Source organism: Pistacia vera, unplaced genomic scaffold, assembly GCF_008641045.1.
Source record: "Pistacia vera cultivar Batoury unplaced genomic scaffold, PisVer_v2 Contig470, whole genome shotgun sequence".
In the NCBI taxonomy this organism is placed as follows: domain Eukaryota; kingdom Viridiplantae; phylum Streptophyta; class Magnoliopsida; order Sapindales; family Anacardiaceae; genus Pistacia; species Pistacia vera.
In genome coordinates this window covers 664,590-685,624 of record NW_022196302.1, presented here as the reverse complement: position 1 = coordinate 685,624, position 21,035 = coordinate 664,590, and the positions used below count along the sequence as shown (strand labels likewise).

The 21,035-nt window shown below is 34.5% G+C and overlaps 1 protein-coding gene across 1 annotated transcript; it reads left to right on the top strand.

Moving 5' to 3' along the window:
* The first annotated feature begins 15,081 nt into the window (after window positions 1-15,081).
* LOC116146010 (uncharacterized mitochondrial protein AtMg00810-like) lies at window positions 15,082-16,326 on the top strand. Its single transcript, XM_031431422.1, has 2 exons — window positions 15,082-15,148; window positions 15,344-16,326. The coding sequence occupies exons 1-2, from the start codon at window positions 15,082-15,084 to the stop codon at window positions 16,324-16,326; spliced, it is 1,050 nt and encodes a 349-aa protein (XP_031287282.1).
* Window positions 16,327-21,035: the final 4,709 nt, after the last annotated feature.

Sequence of the window (21,035 nt, the reverse complement as noted above, 5' to 3'; positions counted from 1 at the left end):
TCATCATTCAAGACCAAATCCATCAACAATTCTACATATAACACATATATATGCATAAAAGAAATTCTCTACACAACATAACTTAAATCATACTTAGGGTAGGATTTACTTATCTTATATGTGAGCAATCCAAACCTTTAAGAATCTTCTTTGATTTAACTCTCTTCCTCTTAAATCCTATGAACACAAACCATCAAAATTCAACACTTTAAAAATTAAAACTCACTTCTTAGTGCAAGAATCTTACCTAAAGATGCTTGAGATTGAAAATCCACTCAAAAGTACCCAAAATCTATGAATTTCCTTTGAAGAAAAATTGAAGAAATTGAGAGAATATGGAGGTGAAAGTGGCGTGAAAATGGATGAAGAGTGGCTAGGGTTTCACTCTTCAATCCTTGATATAACATAATATTATATATAGTTTCCCATTTTGCCCTTGCACTTTCTTTAAAATTCTATCTATGTCCCTTAGTCAATTACCATAATGCCCTCATTTTATTGCATTCTCCATGAAATTCTATCTCTTTTCACTCTCCACAATTTTAACTAATTTTGAGTGAAAAGACTATTTTACCCATAATGAAAGGAGATAAACAGAAAGGAAGCTCCTGAATGGACAGTGGGAGGTGCTGATTCAATGGAAAGGCTTACCTCCCTATGAATACACTTGGGAGGATTTTGACACTATCCAATACCAATTCCCTTCTTTCCACCTTGAGGACAAGGTGGTTCTCCTTGGGGAGGGTAATGATGAGCAACTAAGGGGGTTGGTCTACCATGGGAAAAGTAGTGGTAAGAAGTAGGGGAATATTTGCTATGTAGGAGGTTAGGATTTGTTATGGGAGGACAGGTGGCCTGATAGGATTGGATGAAAGAGGAATTTTGTTAGGAGCAAAAAGGTGTCAGGAGGGAATAAAAAGGAGATGGAGAAAAGAAAGAGAATATTCAGAAAGAAGGTTAAGGTTTGGAAGGGAGGTGATTGACCCTCGAAGTTCAGTCTTATTGTTTATTGTTTTCTTTATTGTACTTAGCATTATTTTCAATTGTTATTGGTTTATTGGGTTGCTGATAGAACATGGCCTCTAGATGTATTGTTCTGTTTTGTTATCAATATGGAGAGAGTTATTTCTTTTCTGGTTGTGACCATTGATTGTGAACTATTGGATAGATTGTTTGGTGTTACAGGTTGATTTGCATGTCAGCTTCTATCAGTTTTTTATTATAATTTTCTGCTGTCAAATTCTCTAATTTTTTCCTCTCTTTCTTCGTTTTCTTCCTCTTTTTCATCTTTTACGATATGGGTTCAGCTTCTTTTGAGTTTCTTCTAATCTGGGCTTCGTTTCATATGTTTGGTCTTTTAAAGTAAACTCGAATGCTGGTTGACGTTGAAACAATCTCACCTTTGGGAAGCAACTTATCCAAGAATTTCGGAGTTCTGTTATTTTTACTTATGGCTTTGTGATTTTGAATGTATGGCTCATGATGCTTTTGCGCATACTTGTCTTCGAAAACTTATTTTTTGGTCATGGATGAAAACAAAATAGCAACTATTGCGAGCTTTGACCTTTAATTAAACGAGTCATGATTGTGGTCAAACTTTCATTAGTTCAGATAATGTGTGTTTGAGTTAGGTAAACCATTACGGGTGAATTATATTAACTCTCGAGTCTGTGTTTCATGTTACATAATTTTGACATTTTTTTCTTTTGTTCTTTGGTATGGATATTTGTTGTGCCTTTAACATGCATAATTTTTTTCTAGGTTCTCTTTAAGGTATTGGATTAATTGAGATTTTCTGAAAGATTTAATTTTTGGAATTCTTTTTGCCATTTGTAGAAAGTGCATAAACAAAATATTTATGGATGAGGAGATGGAACGTTGTCCAGTATGTGATATCCCTCGAGTGCCGTTCCTTTTGAGAAATTGAGGTGAGAGTAGAAGAAGAAGAAGGTTGGAAATAAGGTGAAGGTAAGAGCAAGAGCTGGGCCAAAAGGGTTTGGGCATAAGATTGATGATTTTGATGATGATTGTGTTAGGAATCGATCTACCCAACGCAGCAGAAAAACAAAAATTCAAAAGGATGAATCGATTCTTCTTTTGCCAAGATCCGGTTATTGATTATATAGTTTACATGTTAAAACAAAATTCTGCACAAAATAATATCAGTCCATTGAAGGATTAGAGATCTTGCATACATTTGTAGACTCTTTCAAGTGTCTCTGAATTTACTCTGCTACCGATTCAACATAGAATCACACGAACAGTGATACATACGAAGACAATCCGAAAAACCAACCCTTGTTTTGCTAGAACAATGGGATGGCTTCAAGAATCAACGGCTTTCAAAAGAATCAAGAAGAGAAAGAGTTTCTCTTCAATCTTATGCCTTGGACGTGGGGAGAGAGTAGGTAAGGGTGGCTACCTCTTTTCTTTGAATAATAAAAGTGAATGAATAATAATTCTTTTAACTCAAGTTGCACTTATATAGTGCAAGAGTTAAAACCCTATTCTTATAAGGAATAGAGATGAGTTCCAACCCTAATCCATCCTTGTATCCAAACACCCTTGTTTTGGTATTTTAAATTTTAATTAATTATTATTATAAATAAAATCAAATTATATATATATATATATATAAGATATAATATATATTTTATATATATATTAACATTTAATTAATAATAATAATTTATTTAAATATATGTGTACATATATTTAAATATAATCTCACTAATTTAATTTTAACATTAAATTATATATAGACAACAACCTCAACAAATTTAATTACACTGTGAGATTACCAAAAATTTTATCCTAAAAGACAAAAGTACCCCTCGGATAAACTAATTCTTAAATTATTTCTAAATGTGTGACCCGTAGGCTCCTCATCGTATCAACAGTGAGTAGTATCGCGATTAACACCAATTAATCGTTTCACTACACACAGACCAAGATTGGCCCCTAGCAAGGTATCATGGCCACCCGATAGATTCAGATTCAGCGAAATAGCTACCTATCAATAATATGGTTATTGTGCAATTAAATCCTTTCATCATCTGTTATCTCATCGAGAATAATAAATTGGATTGAGTAACAATTCAATTATAAATTGACAAAAACACTCCCACACACCTATTAAATGCTGGCAACTGGTGGCCGGCTGCTGAGAATATATGAGTGGGTGAGGGTGTTTTTGTCAATTTATAAACTTTTATTGTTGGGTGTGTTTAGTTAAATTAACAAACCTAAGAAGTTTAAAGATAGTTGAATAAAATATAATTGGATTTTCAGAATAGGGAAACAAATATGTATTTTGGGTTGAATAGGGATAGGATGGGGTAGAAATAATGCCCCCAACAGAGTCTTACAACTAGGTTTTGCAGACGATGACTACAATTGTTGTTGTGAAGGACGTTGATGAAAAGATGACTACAATTGTCCCTAAGAAGGACCCGGATAAAAAGAGGACTACAATTAGATATTTACAGAATAAAAGACCTTGTGGTTTGTCTTATGTAGAGCCGTCCGAAACTGTTGTCTCACTCTTGATCACCCGGGTGTTGTAAGATCCATAGGATACCAATGGGAGTGTGCGATGCCATTTTTCTCACCGTCATTGTAAAGTATATCTTGGATAACATATATGAATTAGAATAATTTAAAAGTAGAAACATGGGAAAGAGAAATTAGTTTTATTGGATAATAGCAAACATGGTATAGAATGGATCAACCCACCTAGTCTTTGAGCTTATTTGAAATAGAAAATCAGAACAAACCCTTTTTAACTGGTTTTTATTTTTAATATTTTGGGAAGAAGGGGATGGGGTGGAAGGAGAGAAAGCATTAAGATTGAGTTCTTGTTATTTTTAAGTTTGATTGTCAGCTTTTGTGGTTCACAAAAGAAAAAAAAAAAGTAATTATTTCATTTTCCTGCTTCTAATAGGTTGTTAATGACATCATAAATTTCACAACATTAAATTGAGTTTGATATTAATCCGTTATAAAATCCACGCCATGTAGTGTTGAATGTTGGTGGTAGCTGGAGCAGTGTAGGACAATTGGAGCTGTAAACTTCAGGCAGCTAGAGTAGTGTAGGAAAGTTGGAGCTGTGAACTTTAGGCAGCTGGAGTGGTGCAGGAAAACTGGAGTTGTGAACTTCAGGTAGTTGGAGAAAGAGCTAGTCTCTTGAATGCTGCTGGCAGTAACAATACTTTGTGAAGACACACGGAAGTCTTGAAAGGCAACTGGACTGCAGTTGATGCAATGTTGGAATCTTCATTGAACAAAGGCCTTCTTCTCTTCTATTTAAGGGCAACATAAGTTATGGAGAATAAAAGAGAGTTAGAGTGATTTTGAGAGAAAAATCAAAACACAAAAATCTCAGATTTGTATCTGTAAAAGAGAGAGTGCTACAAGAGAGGAAAAGTTTGTTTTTTTCCAAATTACATAGTGGATCTTTTGTCTCTACCATGGTTTTTTCTTGACAGGGTTTCCACATAAAGACCTTATGCCAGTTACTTTTCAGAAGCTACACCCTATAGGCTCTAGGTCCCGCAATCAATCACCATGATATTGTAGAGGACACCATTCCCATGGATTTTGTCTACAGTTGCCTAAGGTCAATTTGCTGTTAGGAATCAATCTACCCAATGCAGCGGAAAAACAAAAACTAAAAGGATGAATCAATTCCTTTTATGCCAAGATCCGAGTACATATTATATAGTTAACATGTTAAATAAGAATTTTGCAGAAAATATAAACGATCCATTCAAGGATTAGAGATCTTACGCACATTTGGAGGCTCTTTCAAATGTCTCTGAATCTACATCGTTATCGATTCAACGTACAACCGAATAAACGGTGATCCACATGAAAACAATCCGAATAACCAAAGAGGGATTTGCTAGATCCTCTATTAGCTTCAAGAATCAACTTGAATCAAAGGAAATCTTTGATTCAAAAAACCCAAGGGAAATGTGTGAGACTGTAGAGAGAAAGGGCTACCTTTTCTTTCAATAATGAATGACTGAAATACATTCAATCATTGTTCCTTTAACACACATGCACTTATATAGTGCATGTGTCAAAACCCTATTCCAATGAGGAATAGGCATGGGCTCCAATCCTTGTATCCAAACACTCTCTCTTTTGGTATTTTGTTTTAATTAATTATTATTATAATTAAAATCAATTAATATATTTATAAATTATATTAACATTTAATTAACAATAATAATTCATTTAAATATATGTGTACATATATTTAAATATAATCTCACTAATTTAATATTAACATTAAATTACATATAGATAACAACTTCAGCAAATCTAATTGCACTATCAGATTACCAAAATATTTTTTTGTCCTAAATGACGAAAATACCCCTTACACAAACTGGTTCTTAAATTATCTTCTAAGTGTGTGACCCGTAAGCTCCTCATCATACCGATAGTGAGTAATATCGCGATTAACACCAATTAATCGTCTTACTACACAAGACCAAGATTAGCCCCTAGCAAGGCATCAAGGCCACTCGATAGATTTGGATTCAACGAAATAGCTACATGTCAATGATATGGTTACCGTGCAATCAAATTCTTCCATCATTTGTTACCTCATCGAGACTGAAGTATAGAAATAGTTTCAACCTCAGTTACTCTCAATATGTTTGCATTCAGTTACTAGACCAATGACCGGAATGATAAATTGGATTAAGTAACAACTCAATCCCACTGTGGCCACAACATTAGTGTCATCGCCATTTAATGAATTGCACAGTGAGATAACTTCTCCCGTACCCGGGAGTGATGAATCCTCTGTCGATCTACTATAGTCTTAAAACACTCCTCGATGCAGCCAATCACTATCATATTGATAGCTCTGAATAGAACTGTGTTGGACTAGTGTCAAACTATACCAATCAGTGCACAAGACGCTCCAGCGATCTCAAGTCTAAGGATCACATGCACCACCATTTGTTAGAGGATTTGTTCCATAGACATTGAGGAATCCTCTGGTGGTTCGGTCCAGTGAACTTGCCTACAGCAAGCACCCATGTGTTGCACCAGGTTATCGGCAAACAACCTTAACAAGTGCTAATGTTATTTTACTTTAATTACAAATATTATTTAATATATGATATATTTTTGTATTATATCAACTAAATTGACCTATTTGGCACCACTATTACCCTTTAAAGAAACCTTCCATTTTACAATTCAAGCACTAAAAAAAAAAAAAAAAAAAAAAAAATCAATAAATTCTAAGGTATATTTATAGAAAGGAAAAAAAAAAAAAAAAACAAAACTAATAAAGGTTGCTGGCTTTGAAACAATCTTCATATTCTTCAAAATACGGGTTGGTTTTCACTAACAAAGTTGGACTCATTTTATAGCATTGATGTTGAAAAAAAAAAGTGAGCATTGATGTTGAAAATTCAAAATTGCATTTGTAAAAGTCTTGGGAGAAACTCTAAACTGATAAAATCTACTTTTTGGTTTTATTAATAAACACTAAATGAATTAAGAAATCATTGATATCTACAGTGATTGGTCTAAAAAGTAAACATTGATATATTCATATTCATAGTGAAAACGTACACGTGATCTGAGTTTTTTAAACTATTATGATTCATATACGTAAATTTTTTCTTTCAATTATACATCAAGCTCTAATTAAACAATGTCAACATCCTTATGGAAGTCGATCAATAAAATCAAGTTATGCAAGCATCACAATTATTATAAGTATGAGCGCGATGATCAAATTTCTTCTCAATTAATCTTAAATTAATAAAACCCTTTGCTCGGATATTCAAATCAAAATATTATCATTTTCAACATGATAATGGCAATTAGCAACACGGAAAGATGCAACTCGGATTTGGATATCTTGTATTTAGCATTTTCTTTCTGGTATTTTACAAAAGAATGACAACTTTTCTTTTCTTGTTTAAGCTTCCATCACATGCAACATTGTTATGTCTCTTCTAGAATAAAGTGCACGTTATCTGATTTTTTTTTTGGTCATGTTCTGAAACCTAGCCAAGTCCCGGGTTGACTTGTCCGACAGCAAATTTTCGGTTTGGTTACCAGTTTGGGAGAAAATGGCAAAAACCAGTTAACTGAAACCGATTTTATTAACCAGTTTACTATAAATATATTAAATTAAAATATAAAATCCAGTTTATTATAAAATATTAAATATTAAAACTGGTTAACCGGTTTTTACAAATCAGTTTTTTGATTAACTGAAAAACCTATTTTCTCCTTAATTGGTTCGGTTCACAAAATTGGTTAACCGGTTTTGAACACCCCTAAAGCTAATAAATTTAGTTTATTCTTATGGAGCATATAATTAGAAAATACTATTTGCATCTCAATCAATGTTGAAAAAAAAAAAAAAAAAAACATTTTTACGTTGACTCCCCTGAACTAACATCTACTTTAGAGTGTCCCTGCAATCAATCACCATGATATTGTAGAGGACACCATTCCCATGGATTTTGTCGCCTGGAGCGGTGCAAGCAACTGGAGCTGTAAACTTCAGACAGTTGGAGCAGTGCAAGAAAGTTGGAGCTACGAACGTTAGGCAGCTAGAGTGGTGTAGGAAAGCTGGAGTTGTGAACTAAGGCAGTTGGAGACAGAGCTCGACTCTTGGATGCTGCTGACAGTACTTTGTGAAGACACATGGAAGTCTTGAAAGGCAGCTGGACGGCATTTGATGCGATGTTGTAATCTTCATTGAACATAGGTCTTCTTCTCTTCTATTTAAGGACAGCATAAGTTGTGGAGAATAAGAGAGAGTTAATAATGATTTTGAGAGAAAAATTAAAACAAAAAATCTTATATTTTTATATGTAAAAGAGATAGTGCTGCAAGAGAGAAAAAGTTTATTTTCTCCAAATTATATAGTGGATCATATGTCTTTGCCCTGGTTTTTTCCTGATAGGGTATCCCCATATAAACCCCTATGCCAATTATTACATTCCTGCAGTGTTACTTTTTGGAAGCTACACCCTATAGGCTCTAGGTCCCGCAATCAATCATTATGATAATGTAGAGGCGACCATTCCAATGGATTTTGTCTTGATTGGTCTAGGGTCATTTTGCCATATTTTCTAAGGTCATTAGAAATATTATTATGGCGTGCATGTAATGTGCTAATGTTGTTCTACTTTAATTACAAATATTATTTAATATATGATATATTTAATTGTATATTTTTGTATTATATCGACCAAATTGACCTATTTGACACCACTATTACCCCTCATAGTCAAAGAAACCTTCAATTTTACAATTCAAGCACTAAAAATAAATAAATAATTAAATAAATTTTAAGGTGGTATATTTAGAAAAAAGAAAAAAAAAAACTAATAAAGGTTACCTAAGGGTGATGTAAAATTGAAAATTTAAAATTACAACTAAATCTCAATGGACTTAAAGTATTTTTTGCATCCTTCTAAATAACAATTGTAATCATCTTCATAAAAGAGAACTAAAGTTCCAATTCCCTTATACAATTAATTCAATCAAAATATGAACTAATGTAGAGCTAGGACAATTCAAATCTGAATATCCGATCCGAATGGCCCTATTTCTGATCCAATCCGGATTTTCGAATAAGGAAATATCCTAATCCGAATCCGATCAGAAATAAGTGGATATCCGATTTTTCGGATCAGATAACTGGATATTCGAAATCAATCCGAATTTTAGAAAATGCTTATTAAAAATTTAAAATCAAATATTCTTCTAATAAAATTGAAATTACAATGCATGATTATCAACAAATTAATCCACAAGTTGTTTAATGTCAACTTAACACAAAATCTATTACCCAAATTAGAATTACAAATTTAATAAAAAGACAAACAAAATGGCCAACTTAATACTAACACATTTTTTTATCTTCATGCCAACTTCATCACACCAACTTCACTCTATTTCCTTCTTGGACTGAATTGCGAGCAGGGTTTTTCATTCTCAAGTTAAAGCTTGCCTTTATGCTTCCAACCTGCAATTTACAAAATACAAACTTTAAGTCTAGAATTTATGCTTCTTTAATTATTCATCCCTAAAATTTAATTCAGCCTACTAATATATAAAGTCAACATTATGTTAGCAACCTCTAAAATGTCCAACCAATATTAATGGATCCAAAACAACAAGTCTACAACCAACAAATTCATACTTATAAATTAAAACACTTCTATTTTTCCAATCAAACAAACCACTAAGAGATAGAAATATTCCTACTTACATTGTTTTACGGCATCCATTAATTAGTCTTATAAATGAGATAACTAATTATGTGAACAAATATTAGTTTCACGGAATAAGTTTTAGGACATGTAAATTAAAGAAAATAAAAGATATACCTCCGAGATGCATTTGGGGAGTCTAAAAATTAGAATACATTCGTTTCAGGGAATAAGTTCTGCATCACTCGCTTCACTTGCTTAATATGTATATTGTTACATTTGATTTATTGATTACTTTCAAGCAAATACATGTAGCAGGTTGTGGAGTTTGAATGTGTAGGGAATTCTTAAGTTTTGTGTAGATTGTCTATATCAAAATGAATCTGTTTAAACATGATAATCTAATGGATGATTGTCCCCTCAAAAATGCAGCCTAAATTTTATGATCCAGAATAATAGCTATAATTATCTAGATACAAAATACAAAACAATAATCTATCTTATACAGCTACCAAAGATACAATATGAGAAAACTAGGAGACTTGATTTCTCAACATAATTAAAATATTAAATTAACATTGCACAGCCACAATCAATGATAACAAAAATTAAATGGCGAGTAAGGGGATGTTGCTTTCTTTTCCACTATCAAAACACTAAATAAGAGGGATACATTTAATCAAACTTCAGGCTTTAGTAATAGTTAACGCTACAGAGGTTCAAGAGGTCAAAATTAGATCCAAAGCAGCACAAATTCGTGATATACTACACCAATATATTTATATTGACAATCCTGGAAAACCCCCAAAAATATTACATCATTACAATGGTCAATGAATACTAACCTTTACTGATATAGCAAAAAGAGGAGTGGCTCAATGGAGGAAAATGCAAAAATGGTTGCTGTGAAAAAAGAGAGAGAAGAGAATTGAATTAGTCCAAAAATCAAAGACCAAAAATAGTAATGGAGAATCCAATTTGAAGACTTAGCCATAAAAAATTAGAAATTGGAAAACCCTAAATTGTCTTTCATCATTTTACCTTATATATGTCTAGCACTTGCACCTAACCAGCAAACCTACGTACAGAGAGTCCAATTCGGCAGCAACCACAATTGTTGAGAAATGGAAAGAGTGAGATTGTGCTAGATTGATGGATGGTGATGAGAGAGTGAAGAGATTGTGAGTTATGGCTTTGGTGAGATTTTAGCCTTTTAGGGTAGAGTTAAAACTTAAAAGCAAAATGTAAAGGGAAGTTAAAACGACGTTGTTTTGTTTAAAAATGTAAAATCTGAATCGGATACGAATATCTGGTTGTTTAGAATGGTTGATCCGTATCTGATCTGGATATTTGGACTTTTAAATTATTACTATCCGAATTCGATTCGAATTTTTGGATATCTAATTTTTTCAGATCGGATTTCAGATAATTTTGCACAACCCTATGTAGAGCACCCATAGGTCAAATATCCAAATTCATCATAAATCACTAAATCAAAATGTAAACTAACATAGTGTAATGACATAAACTTTGGACAAAAGAGAAAAAATATCTTTAAAATGACATAAACAGAAACCTCAACTTCTCTCTTTTTCGTATCCATCTCAGCATCCACTGCATCTGTATCCTTCTCAACGACAATTGTTGTCATCTTTTCATCCACGTCTTACATCATCACAAATCAAAATTCATCTTTTCATCCGCGTCTTGCATAATTGCAGATCAAACTTCACATATACAGAAGTTCAGTATCACTTTGATATTTTCATTAGTGCCTTTAGCTTGCAAAAAAAGAAATGGAAAACTAATTCATAAGCGCTGATCTGACCAAAAAAAACACAAACCTTGAACAATGAGCCTTTAAAGCCTTACTACTTTCAGCAACACTCTCCCTCTTCATTGAAGCAATATCCTGTAAAACCCAATTAAAATTTTAAAAGATGATACCCATAAATTATCAAAACATATTCAACACACAACATAAAAACTGCATCTCTCTTTTTCTACCTTAACATCCTCTTTAACATTTTCACTAGTGCCTTTAACTTGCAGAAAAGGAAGAGAAAACTAATTCATAAGCATTGATCTGACGAAAAAAACACAAACCTTTGAATGAGTGAATGAGTGAATGAAGCCTTACTAATTTCAGAAACTCTCTCCCTCTTCATTTAAGCAATATCCTGCAAAACCCAATTAAAAGTTTAAAAGATGATACTTAGAAATTATCGAAATATATTCGACACACAACATGAAAATTGCATCTATGTTTTCCCAACTCAACATCCTTTTTAACATTTTCATTAGTGCCTTTAACTTGATGAGTTTGTTGAGAAGCAAGTTGACAAAAGAAGAAGCAAGTTGACGAAGAAGAAGTTGAGCTATGAGAATTAGTTATGCTGAGTGCTGAGCTAGATGTTTTAGTTAAGAGTTTTATTTTTCTAGTTAGAGTTAGTTAAGCGGTTATTCTACAAGTTGTATATATATGTATATGGATGTAAATGTTGAAAAAATAAGAAGATTGTATTTTCTCTTCTCTTCATTTACTTTCAGTTCTTCCAAATATATTCTTAACATGGTATCAGAGCCTTGATCTAAGGCCTGAAATTCTTGTTCAAACATCAAAATTTTCACCAAGATCTGGTACTGATCTGCCATTAAATTTCAATTCGGTCTTTGTCAAAATTTTCAATTCTTTTAGTTTGTTCTTCCTCACTCAACTATTAAGCCAGTTCGACGTCAATGGAAACTGAAGGAAATGAAAACATCTCAACTGGAACTGGTTCTCAGAATAATCAAAATTCATCATCAGTGGACTTCAATCATCCCTTGCACTTACATCCCTCGAATACTCCAGGTTCTATCTTAGTTTCTTTTCAACTCATTGGAGTAGAAAATTACTCACTATGGAGTCGATCAATGAAAATAGCGTTACTTGCTAAGAACAAAATAGGCTTTATTGTTGGAACTTATAAAAGAGTCACAGTTTCAATTAACTTGCAACAACAGTGGGACAAGTGCAATGCCATTGTGCTCTCTTGGATTATGAACTCTGTTAGTAAAGAATTGTTGAGTGGTATAATCTATGCTCCTAATTCACATCTGGTATGGCAAGATTTAAAAGAGAGATTTGACAAAATCAATGGTTCAAGGATTTTTCAATTATACCGAGACATTGTTACTTTAGCACAAGGAACTTCAACTATATCCACTTATTATATTAAACTCAAACTTTTATGGGATGAATATGGATCTATTATATAGCTACCTACATGTGAATGTGAGATGTCAAAAACCTATGTGGAACATATGCAGAATCAAAAACTTCTGCAGTTTCTCATGGGACTGAATGAGACATATGTGCAAGCAAGAGGACAGATCTTGATAATGAATCCACTGCCTAGTATCAACCAAGCTTATTCCATGCTTGTGACAGAAGAGAGTCAAAGGAGCATAACAGGATCTACCGCATCAGAATCTTCCCTGGAATCCACTGTCTTGTACTCATCGTCATCATCACAGCAACAGTCCAAGGGAAAGAAAATCTGGAATATTACTTGTGAACACTGCAATGTGAAAGGTCATAAGAAAGAAAATTGTTACAGGCTCATTGGCTATCCTCCTGACTTCAAGTTCACCAAAAAAAAATTCACAGGAAATCAATCTTCAGTCAATAATGTTTCAGCCCCATCTACTAATCATGCAGAGCCTAACAATTCAGGATCTACTGCTCTAGTATTCTCTAAGGAACAATATGAAGAGATCCTCAAACTCTTGAACAAAGATTCAACTACTTCTACAGCAGATGGAATGGTGAATATGGCAGGTATAAAATGTTTTTTTATCTTCACTAGGTGAGAAACAATCCTGGATTCTAGATACAGGGGCTAGTCATCATATGTCTCCTTGTATTGATCTATTATCCGAATTAACATCTTCACATGTTTCTACATCAGTTCGACTGCCTAATGATCATATGTCTAAAGTTTCTCATATTGGATCACATTATCTTGCTGTTGACCAGAAACTTACCAATGTTCTCTATATTCCTGATTTCAAATTCAACTTGATTTTAGTTGCAAAGATGACAAGAGATTTGTCTTGTTTCATCTCTGTTTTTCCTGATTTTTGTATACTTCAGGACCTCTTCAGTGGGAAGGTAAAAGGGATTGGTAGAGAAGCTGAAGGTTTATACTTTTTACTGCCTCTCAAACACCATGCATCACCAGTTGTGCTTCCACATCTATCGGCTGTTCCTAAGGTTCCTCAAGTTTACACAGTACATGAAGATCCTTCTACTTTGCCTAATAATTGTTGTTTATCTTCTGTTGAAATGTGGCATAAAAGACTTGTCCATGTGCCTATTCCCAAATTGAAATATTTTCCTTCAACAAAGCTTACTCAGAATGATATACAATGTGTGGCTGATTGCAGAATATGCCCCTTAGCTAAACAAGTCAGATTACCATTTACTTCAAGTCATACTAGAGCATCTCATCCTTTTGATTTATTGCATATAGATGTTTGGGGCCCTTATGCTCATCCCACTGTTGATCATCATAAGTTCTTTCTCACTATTGTAGATGATCATACAAGAATCACTTGGGTTTTCTTAATGAGACATAAGTCAGAAACCATACTCCATCTTCGAAATTTTTTTTTGCTGGTCCAGAATCATTTGTCTGCTTCTATCAAAGTCATTAGATCAGATAATAGGGGAGAGTTTTTTAGCACTAATTGCACTGAGTTGTTTACATCCTTGGGCATCATTCATCAGAGTTCTTGCATTTACACCCCCCAACAGAATGGGGTGGCAGAACGCAAACACAGGCACCTGCTGGATGTTGCTAGATCCTTGAAAATCCAAGTTGGAATTCCCCTTCAATACTGGGGAGACTGCATTCTTATTGCCTGTTATTTGGTGAATAGGTTATCCTATCTTGTTTTAAGCAACAAGTCCCCTTATGAAATGTTGCATGGCACATTACCACCAATTGCTCATCTTCGGGTATTTGGTTGCCTTAGTTATGCAACTCATTTCACTTCCACAGATAAATTTGCTAATAAAGTTATTCCAGCAGTTTTCATGGGATACTCAGCAACTCAAAAGTGATATAGGTTGCTGAATTTGGAAACTAACATGTTTTCTGTCAGTAGAGATGTAAAGTTTGTTGAGCATGTTTTCTCATTTCTTTCTCAATCTTCTTCAGTAGCTCTGCCTCCTTATCATTCCCCTTCACCTGCATGTCCTGATGATTGTGAGTTCTATTACAACTTTTTACCAATAGATGCATCACACTAGCCTTCTCCACTAGAAAATTCACCTGTACCACCTGCTTCATCTGAGTCTTCTGAACATGTCCCTTCTCCTGCTATTTCATCGCCTACTATACCTCCTCCAATCCTTAGAAGATCCTCTAGGACTGTTAAACCCCCTATTTGGCTTACTAATTATGTCTCTCCTGCTGCTCATTATGCAATCACCAACTATGTTTCTTACAAACATCTTACACATTCATATCAATGTTTTCTCACTGCTATCTCTCAAATACATGAGCCTACTACATATGAAGAAGCTGCTCAGGACTCCAATTGGGTGGCTGCCATGCAGGCAGAATTAGCTACTTTAGAGGCTAACAAAACATGGACTTTAGTTCCTCTTCCACCAGGCAAATCTGCCATAGGATGCAAGTGGGTATTTAAGGTCAAGTATCACTCTGATGGCAGCCTTGAGAGGTACAAGGCACGACTTGTAGCCAAAAGATACAGCCAATAGGAAGGCATTGACTATACTGACACATTCAGTCCAATTGCTAAAATGGTAACCGTAAGGAGTGTCTTGGCTTTACCATCTATTAATGGTTGACCACTTATGCAAATGGACGTATATAATGCATTTTTACAAGGGGATCTTTTTGAGGAAGTTTACATGGAATTACCTAAAGGTTTTCGCAATCAGGGGGAGCCATTAGTCTGTAGATTGCTCAAATCCTTGTATGGATTAAAGCAAGCCAACAGACAGTGGAATATCAAGCTGACAGAAGCATTGATCAAACATGGATATCAGTAGAGCAAATATGACTACTCTCTATTTACTAAAAGGAATGGCAATAAGATAGTGATTTTATTGGTTTATGTAGATGATCTTTTAATCACTGGAAATGATCAAGAGATGCTACAAGACTTGAAATCTGTTCTACAAAGGAACTTCAAGATAAAAGATCTTGGTGAGCTGAAGTACTTCCTTGGCATTGAGATTGCTAGATCAAATGAAGGATTGATTATGAGCCAGAGGAAATATGCGTTGGAACTCATATTAGAAGCTGGACTAGCTGATGCAAAGCCTGCCAAGACTCCACTTGAACAGAATTCAAAACTTACTTCATTCAAATATGATCAACAGTTTGAACCTACATCAGAGGATAAGCTGCTAAAAGATTCATCCATTTATAAGAGGTTGATTCGTAGGCTGCTTTATTTGACTATGACAAGGCCTGACATAGCCTTTTCTATTCAAACACTTAGTCAATACATGCATGCACCTAAAGAGTCCAACTTAGAAGCAGCATTAAGGGTTGTTAGGTATATTAAACAAAGTCCTGGTCTGGGGTTGTTAATGCCCTCAAGTAATGAAATGAAGCTTGTTGCATATTGTGATTTGGATTGGGGAGCTTGTCAGATGAGTAGAAAATCAGTGAGTGGATATTGTGTTAAGCTTGGAGAGTCTCTTATATCGTGGAAGTCAAAAAAACAGAGTACTATAGCTAGATCATCTGCTGAAGCAGAATACATAAGCATGGCAGCATGTATATCTGAGATAATCTGGTTACTTGGTTTGTTTGATGAATTAGGAGTAGAAGGAATAAAACCTGTGTTGTTACATTGTGATAACAAAGCTGCATTACAAATAGCAGCCAATCCAATGTATCATGAGAGAACAAAACACATTGAGATTGACTGCCATTTTACAAGAGAAAAAATCCAGCAAGGAGTCATACGCACAGAGTATATTACAACTGGAAATCAGATTGCAGATATTTTAACTAAAGGTTTAGGTGTACAACAGCATGAGAAATTAATAGCCAAACTGGGTATTAAAGATATCTACAAAGTTTCAACTTGAGGGGGAGTGTTGAGTTTGTTGAGAAGCAAGTTGACGAAGAAGAAGCTGAGCTGTGAGAATTAGTTATGCTGAGTGCTGAGCTGGATGTTTTAGTTAAGAGTTTGTTATTTTTCTAGTTAGAGTTAGTTAAAACGATTATTCTACAAGTTGTATATATATGTATATGGATGTAAACGTTGAAAAAATAAGAAGATTGTACGTTCTCTTCTCTTCATTTACTTTTAGTTCTTCCAAATATATTCTTAACATAACTTGCAAAAAAGAAAGAGAAAACTAATACATTAGCGTCGATCTAACGAAAAAAACACAAACCTTCAAACGAGCTGAATGAGTCTTAAAGCCTTACAACTTTTAGCAACTCTCTCGCAATATCCTGCAAAAACCAATTAAAATTTTAAAAGATGATACAAACAAATATGAATTATAAACAAGTTATAAAAATAAATGTTCATGAAATATTAGATAGTTGAGAGAATAGAAATGCTCAGAGATTTATAGTGGTTCAAAGCTTTATTTACAAGCCTCCTACATCCACTTCTTCAAGGCAACCTCTTTAAATGTCCACTAGAATTGGATTGCGCCCTTTACACTAGTTTTACAGGTTTTCACCTCATACAATAGTTTGACAGGATTTCACCTCTAGTTTTATAGGATTTCGCCAATCAATATCAAGGATAAGTGTTTGTGACTGATTTGCCTCACAAACTAGGCTTATAAACAACAATAAGAACAAAAATACTCTCAAAGGTTTTCAATATGAGTACAAGTGAGAGTTAATGATTTGGATTTTTAGCTCAAGAGATTATGTGAGAATGTTCTCTGAATGATAAGTCTTTTTTGCTTTATTCTCTTTGCAATAAATCGCTCTATTTATTGTTTGTCTCTAGCCTTTGAAATAAAGAGTCGCTGCAGCATTTAATGCTCTTCTAAAAAGCCTATAATAGCCAAAGGAACGGTTGTTCCACCATCGCAAACGGTCATTCCTGACATAACGAATACTTTTGCTTAGCTATAGGTTTTATGGAATGATCGTTCCACCTTCACGAATGGGCATTCCATCATCACACACAGTCATTCTACCAAATGGAATGGTCGGTCCATTAGCTCTTTGAAATCCATAAAAATTCTAGAAGCATGCATGACTTCCTAGAACATTGACCTTCTACCAAGAAACGATCTTCGATTAGGAACGGTCATACGACGTGGTCATTCCCATTGAAACACTTGTACTTCAAACTTATTCTTCAAGATTGACCTTTAAAAATTGTCAAGGGCACGAAATCAGTCGAATTTGAAATGTCTTAACTTGATTTGAACGATTGTGTAGTTTGGTATTGCCACTTGGAGTGACTAGACATAATTTTGGTAGAAGGATGCATGATCATCTAGAACGAGGTCATTATGTGTGGAATGTTTATCAGGGTAGCTCATGAGATTGGGAACAATCATGCCTTTTTTGTTCACGATCATACTATCTGGAAAATTTGCATTTTGTTTTGGTTATGACTCTTGTCATAACTTTGCATGTTTGTTAGTATCCAATCAACTTTTTTATTAGTTTTGACATATCAAAACACATGAGTGCTCAGTGGCTTAACATACAAGAAAGTGTCTATATTGAGAACATCCCTCTTGTCCATCATTGCTAGTTGCTACAACTACACCAAGACTCCTCTCAACATAAATTTTAATGGTATTAAATCTGCAATTAAAAGGTGAATCAAAAGTTGACTTATGATGAGAGAAATTGTTGAAGGAAGAAACACTGCTTATTGGTCCATCGCTTTTCTACAAAAACTGTAACAATCAAAAGACAAGAAAAAAAATTAACAAAAAATGTTCACAATCCATTTCAAGATTGACAAAGATTGACTAATTAATGATTAAAGATTGACAAAGATTGGCTAAGTAACAAAAAGAAAACTAGGACAAGGACTCACCGGGAAGAACTCTCTTGATGAAAGTTGGAAATAGAGATGGCAATGGACCGGGCCGGGCTGGGACTAGGTACCCATTAGCCCGGGCCTGGACCGAACCCCCATGACTTTGCCCGAGCTCGGCCCAAGCCCATTGCATGAATGTCGGGTAATGCTTAGGCCCGACCCAACGAGCTTTTTGTGACTCCTAGTTGCGGTCCATGTTAATTTCTATAATTTTTTTTCTCATAGGTAATCTTTTATATATTTTTCTATCATTCATATTAATTTCATTAATAGGATATATGTCTTACTTTAATCACCTTACTTTTTGTGTGTATAGATTAATATGATGGATAAGGGATATTGGGTTTAACTAAAATTTTAATTGATTGTTATCATAAATTCATTTCAAAATCATAATGAAATAAAATAATCTTTTTTAAATGATAAAAACCTGGACCGGGCCTTAAAACCATACCCAGGCCCTTGCCCATCCCCACAGACAATGGGTATTGTACGAGCCAGGCCAGGCCAGGTACTCGAAAATCTATCTCTAGTTGGGAAGAACTCTATTGGTGAAGGTTTCTCTATTTGTTGGGTGTAGAGGTCTGGCAATTCTCAGTACTCTCGGTTTCCTCTAAGTAAGGTTTTGTTGTAATTGTAAGTACTATGTTATATATATACAAGCAATTCCTAGCTCTTAAATGTGGCCTAACATTTATTGGTTGCAACTCACAAGCCCTTTTAAAACCCAATAAGGCCTCTTTAAACAACTGGTGCTCATACAAAACCCTACCAATGGCCATATGCCTATCAACAGCTTCCTCTTTTGAGTGTCGACCTAGCCCCATATGCTCTATTTCTCAAAGCCCCCAATTCCATAACAAAAACTGCGTAGTCATGTCCCGACCCTTCCCCAAATACCATTTCTCTGATAATTCAGCTGAAGGTCCCAATTCTCTTGACCATCCTGCGTTTTAATATCACTTGCTTAGCTTTCAATCTTTTCACCCAAATCTCCAAATCATCCACAATCTTCCACGTGTCATCAAACCCTATACCGTGATTCAGCGAAACCGCCCAAGCTGCCATTCTTAGTATCTTTTCTGACTCAATTGCCTTTTCATCAACAATTGACGACGAAGAAGCTTCAAATGCCTTTGAAACACCTTTGCTTTCATCTAAATTCAGCTGAACCCCCAACATGTCAAAGTCTCGGTTTACGTCACTAGTGCCCTCATCATAATAAGTATGAGCACTTCGTCGAGGATGGTGTTGATTTTTTCATCGCTGAATTTGATTCTAGGGTTTACAGCCACCAGTAGAGCATCTATTTCTTCTTTGTTAAGGCTACCGTCGCAATTTGATTCGAGTTGTTGAAAAAATCCTTTTACCATCTCTAATCTGCTTCTTCTTGCACTCATTTTGAATTAAAAAAAGAAAAAAAAAAAAAAAAAACCTTATTATTAGGGTTTGAAGAAGGGGACGAGGAGTAGACAAGAAATTGAGTGAGGACAGGAATAGATGAAGTAATCCAATTGATATCCAGTCCTTTTAAACTGGGATATGGATTTGGTTCAAACTAACTGGGATATGGATTTGGTTCAAACTATGTAAATCGGCCGCACATAGATAAGCCTATCTTGATCCATCATGAAGACCCAATAGGCCCATCAAATTCCATTCTCAAACTGAAAGACCCAATATTAAGAATTGAGCTTTATTACAAGTGTTTATTAGTGACATAAATTGATGATTTTTCCTTTCCCCTTTTAATTTCGATAAATCGGTCAAAGTTGTATAGTTTCAATTTATTTCCCTTCCCATGAAGATGCCTGAGCCCTGATTTTTGTATATATTTTGCAGTCTTGAAATATAGTATGTACGTGTTTGAAATATATATATTTTTATTTAATTAGATGGCCCTGATACTAAATTGTTGACATTTTAATATATAGTATGTATGTGTTTGAGAAAATATGATCAATTTTCATTAGAACTGACCTCATGTACGTTTCTACTTCAATTTATAATTGAAGATAGGGATGATTAACAATAAAATTTGAGGCTCCCTTTTGCTTCAGGAATGAACAACAATCCTCGTGTTAGGTTTGTCTGCTATCCAACCNCTTACATCCATACCTCTATCAATGGAATCGCTTTCTCATTAGCTAGATGCTCATTCTCATATTCGTTTGTGCGACTGAAAGAACCAAGAATTTTTTCATCCTTGATGAAAGTGAAAACAGCAGCAATAACAGCGAAGACTAGTAGCAAACAGCAGCAATAACAGCGAAGACTAGTAGCAAAACCGGCGTTGTATAATTGTTGTTGATCTTGATGCCCAAAAATGCCACAAATGTGGCAATCAACTGAACAACTGAGAAGCCAATCTCCACCACCCCAAGTTGTTTCTCAGCATGTACTCTGGTACTTTCCAGCACACAAGTCAAAATCGTCATGGAAAAACCAAGTACTGATAAGAGAAATGCCACAAGAAGGATACTCCTGTTGCTTTGCCCATAGACATCCAAAACCAATGATATTGTTTCCAACAAAACGAAAAACACCGCAAGTGCACGCTTGCGTGCACAAAGTAACTTATATCCCTACAACAATAATTTTGAGAGACTCAAGCTATCTGATATATTCAAAAGCAAAGAACTAAAATGACCCTCTTAAACATTCTTAAAACTGAAAATTTTATGGACACTTTTCTGCATAAACAAAGGAGAAAAATAGAGGAACAAATAAAGACAAAGCTAATAATCTCCACAATCCTTCCCATCA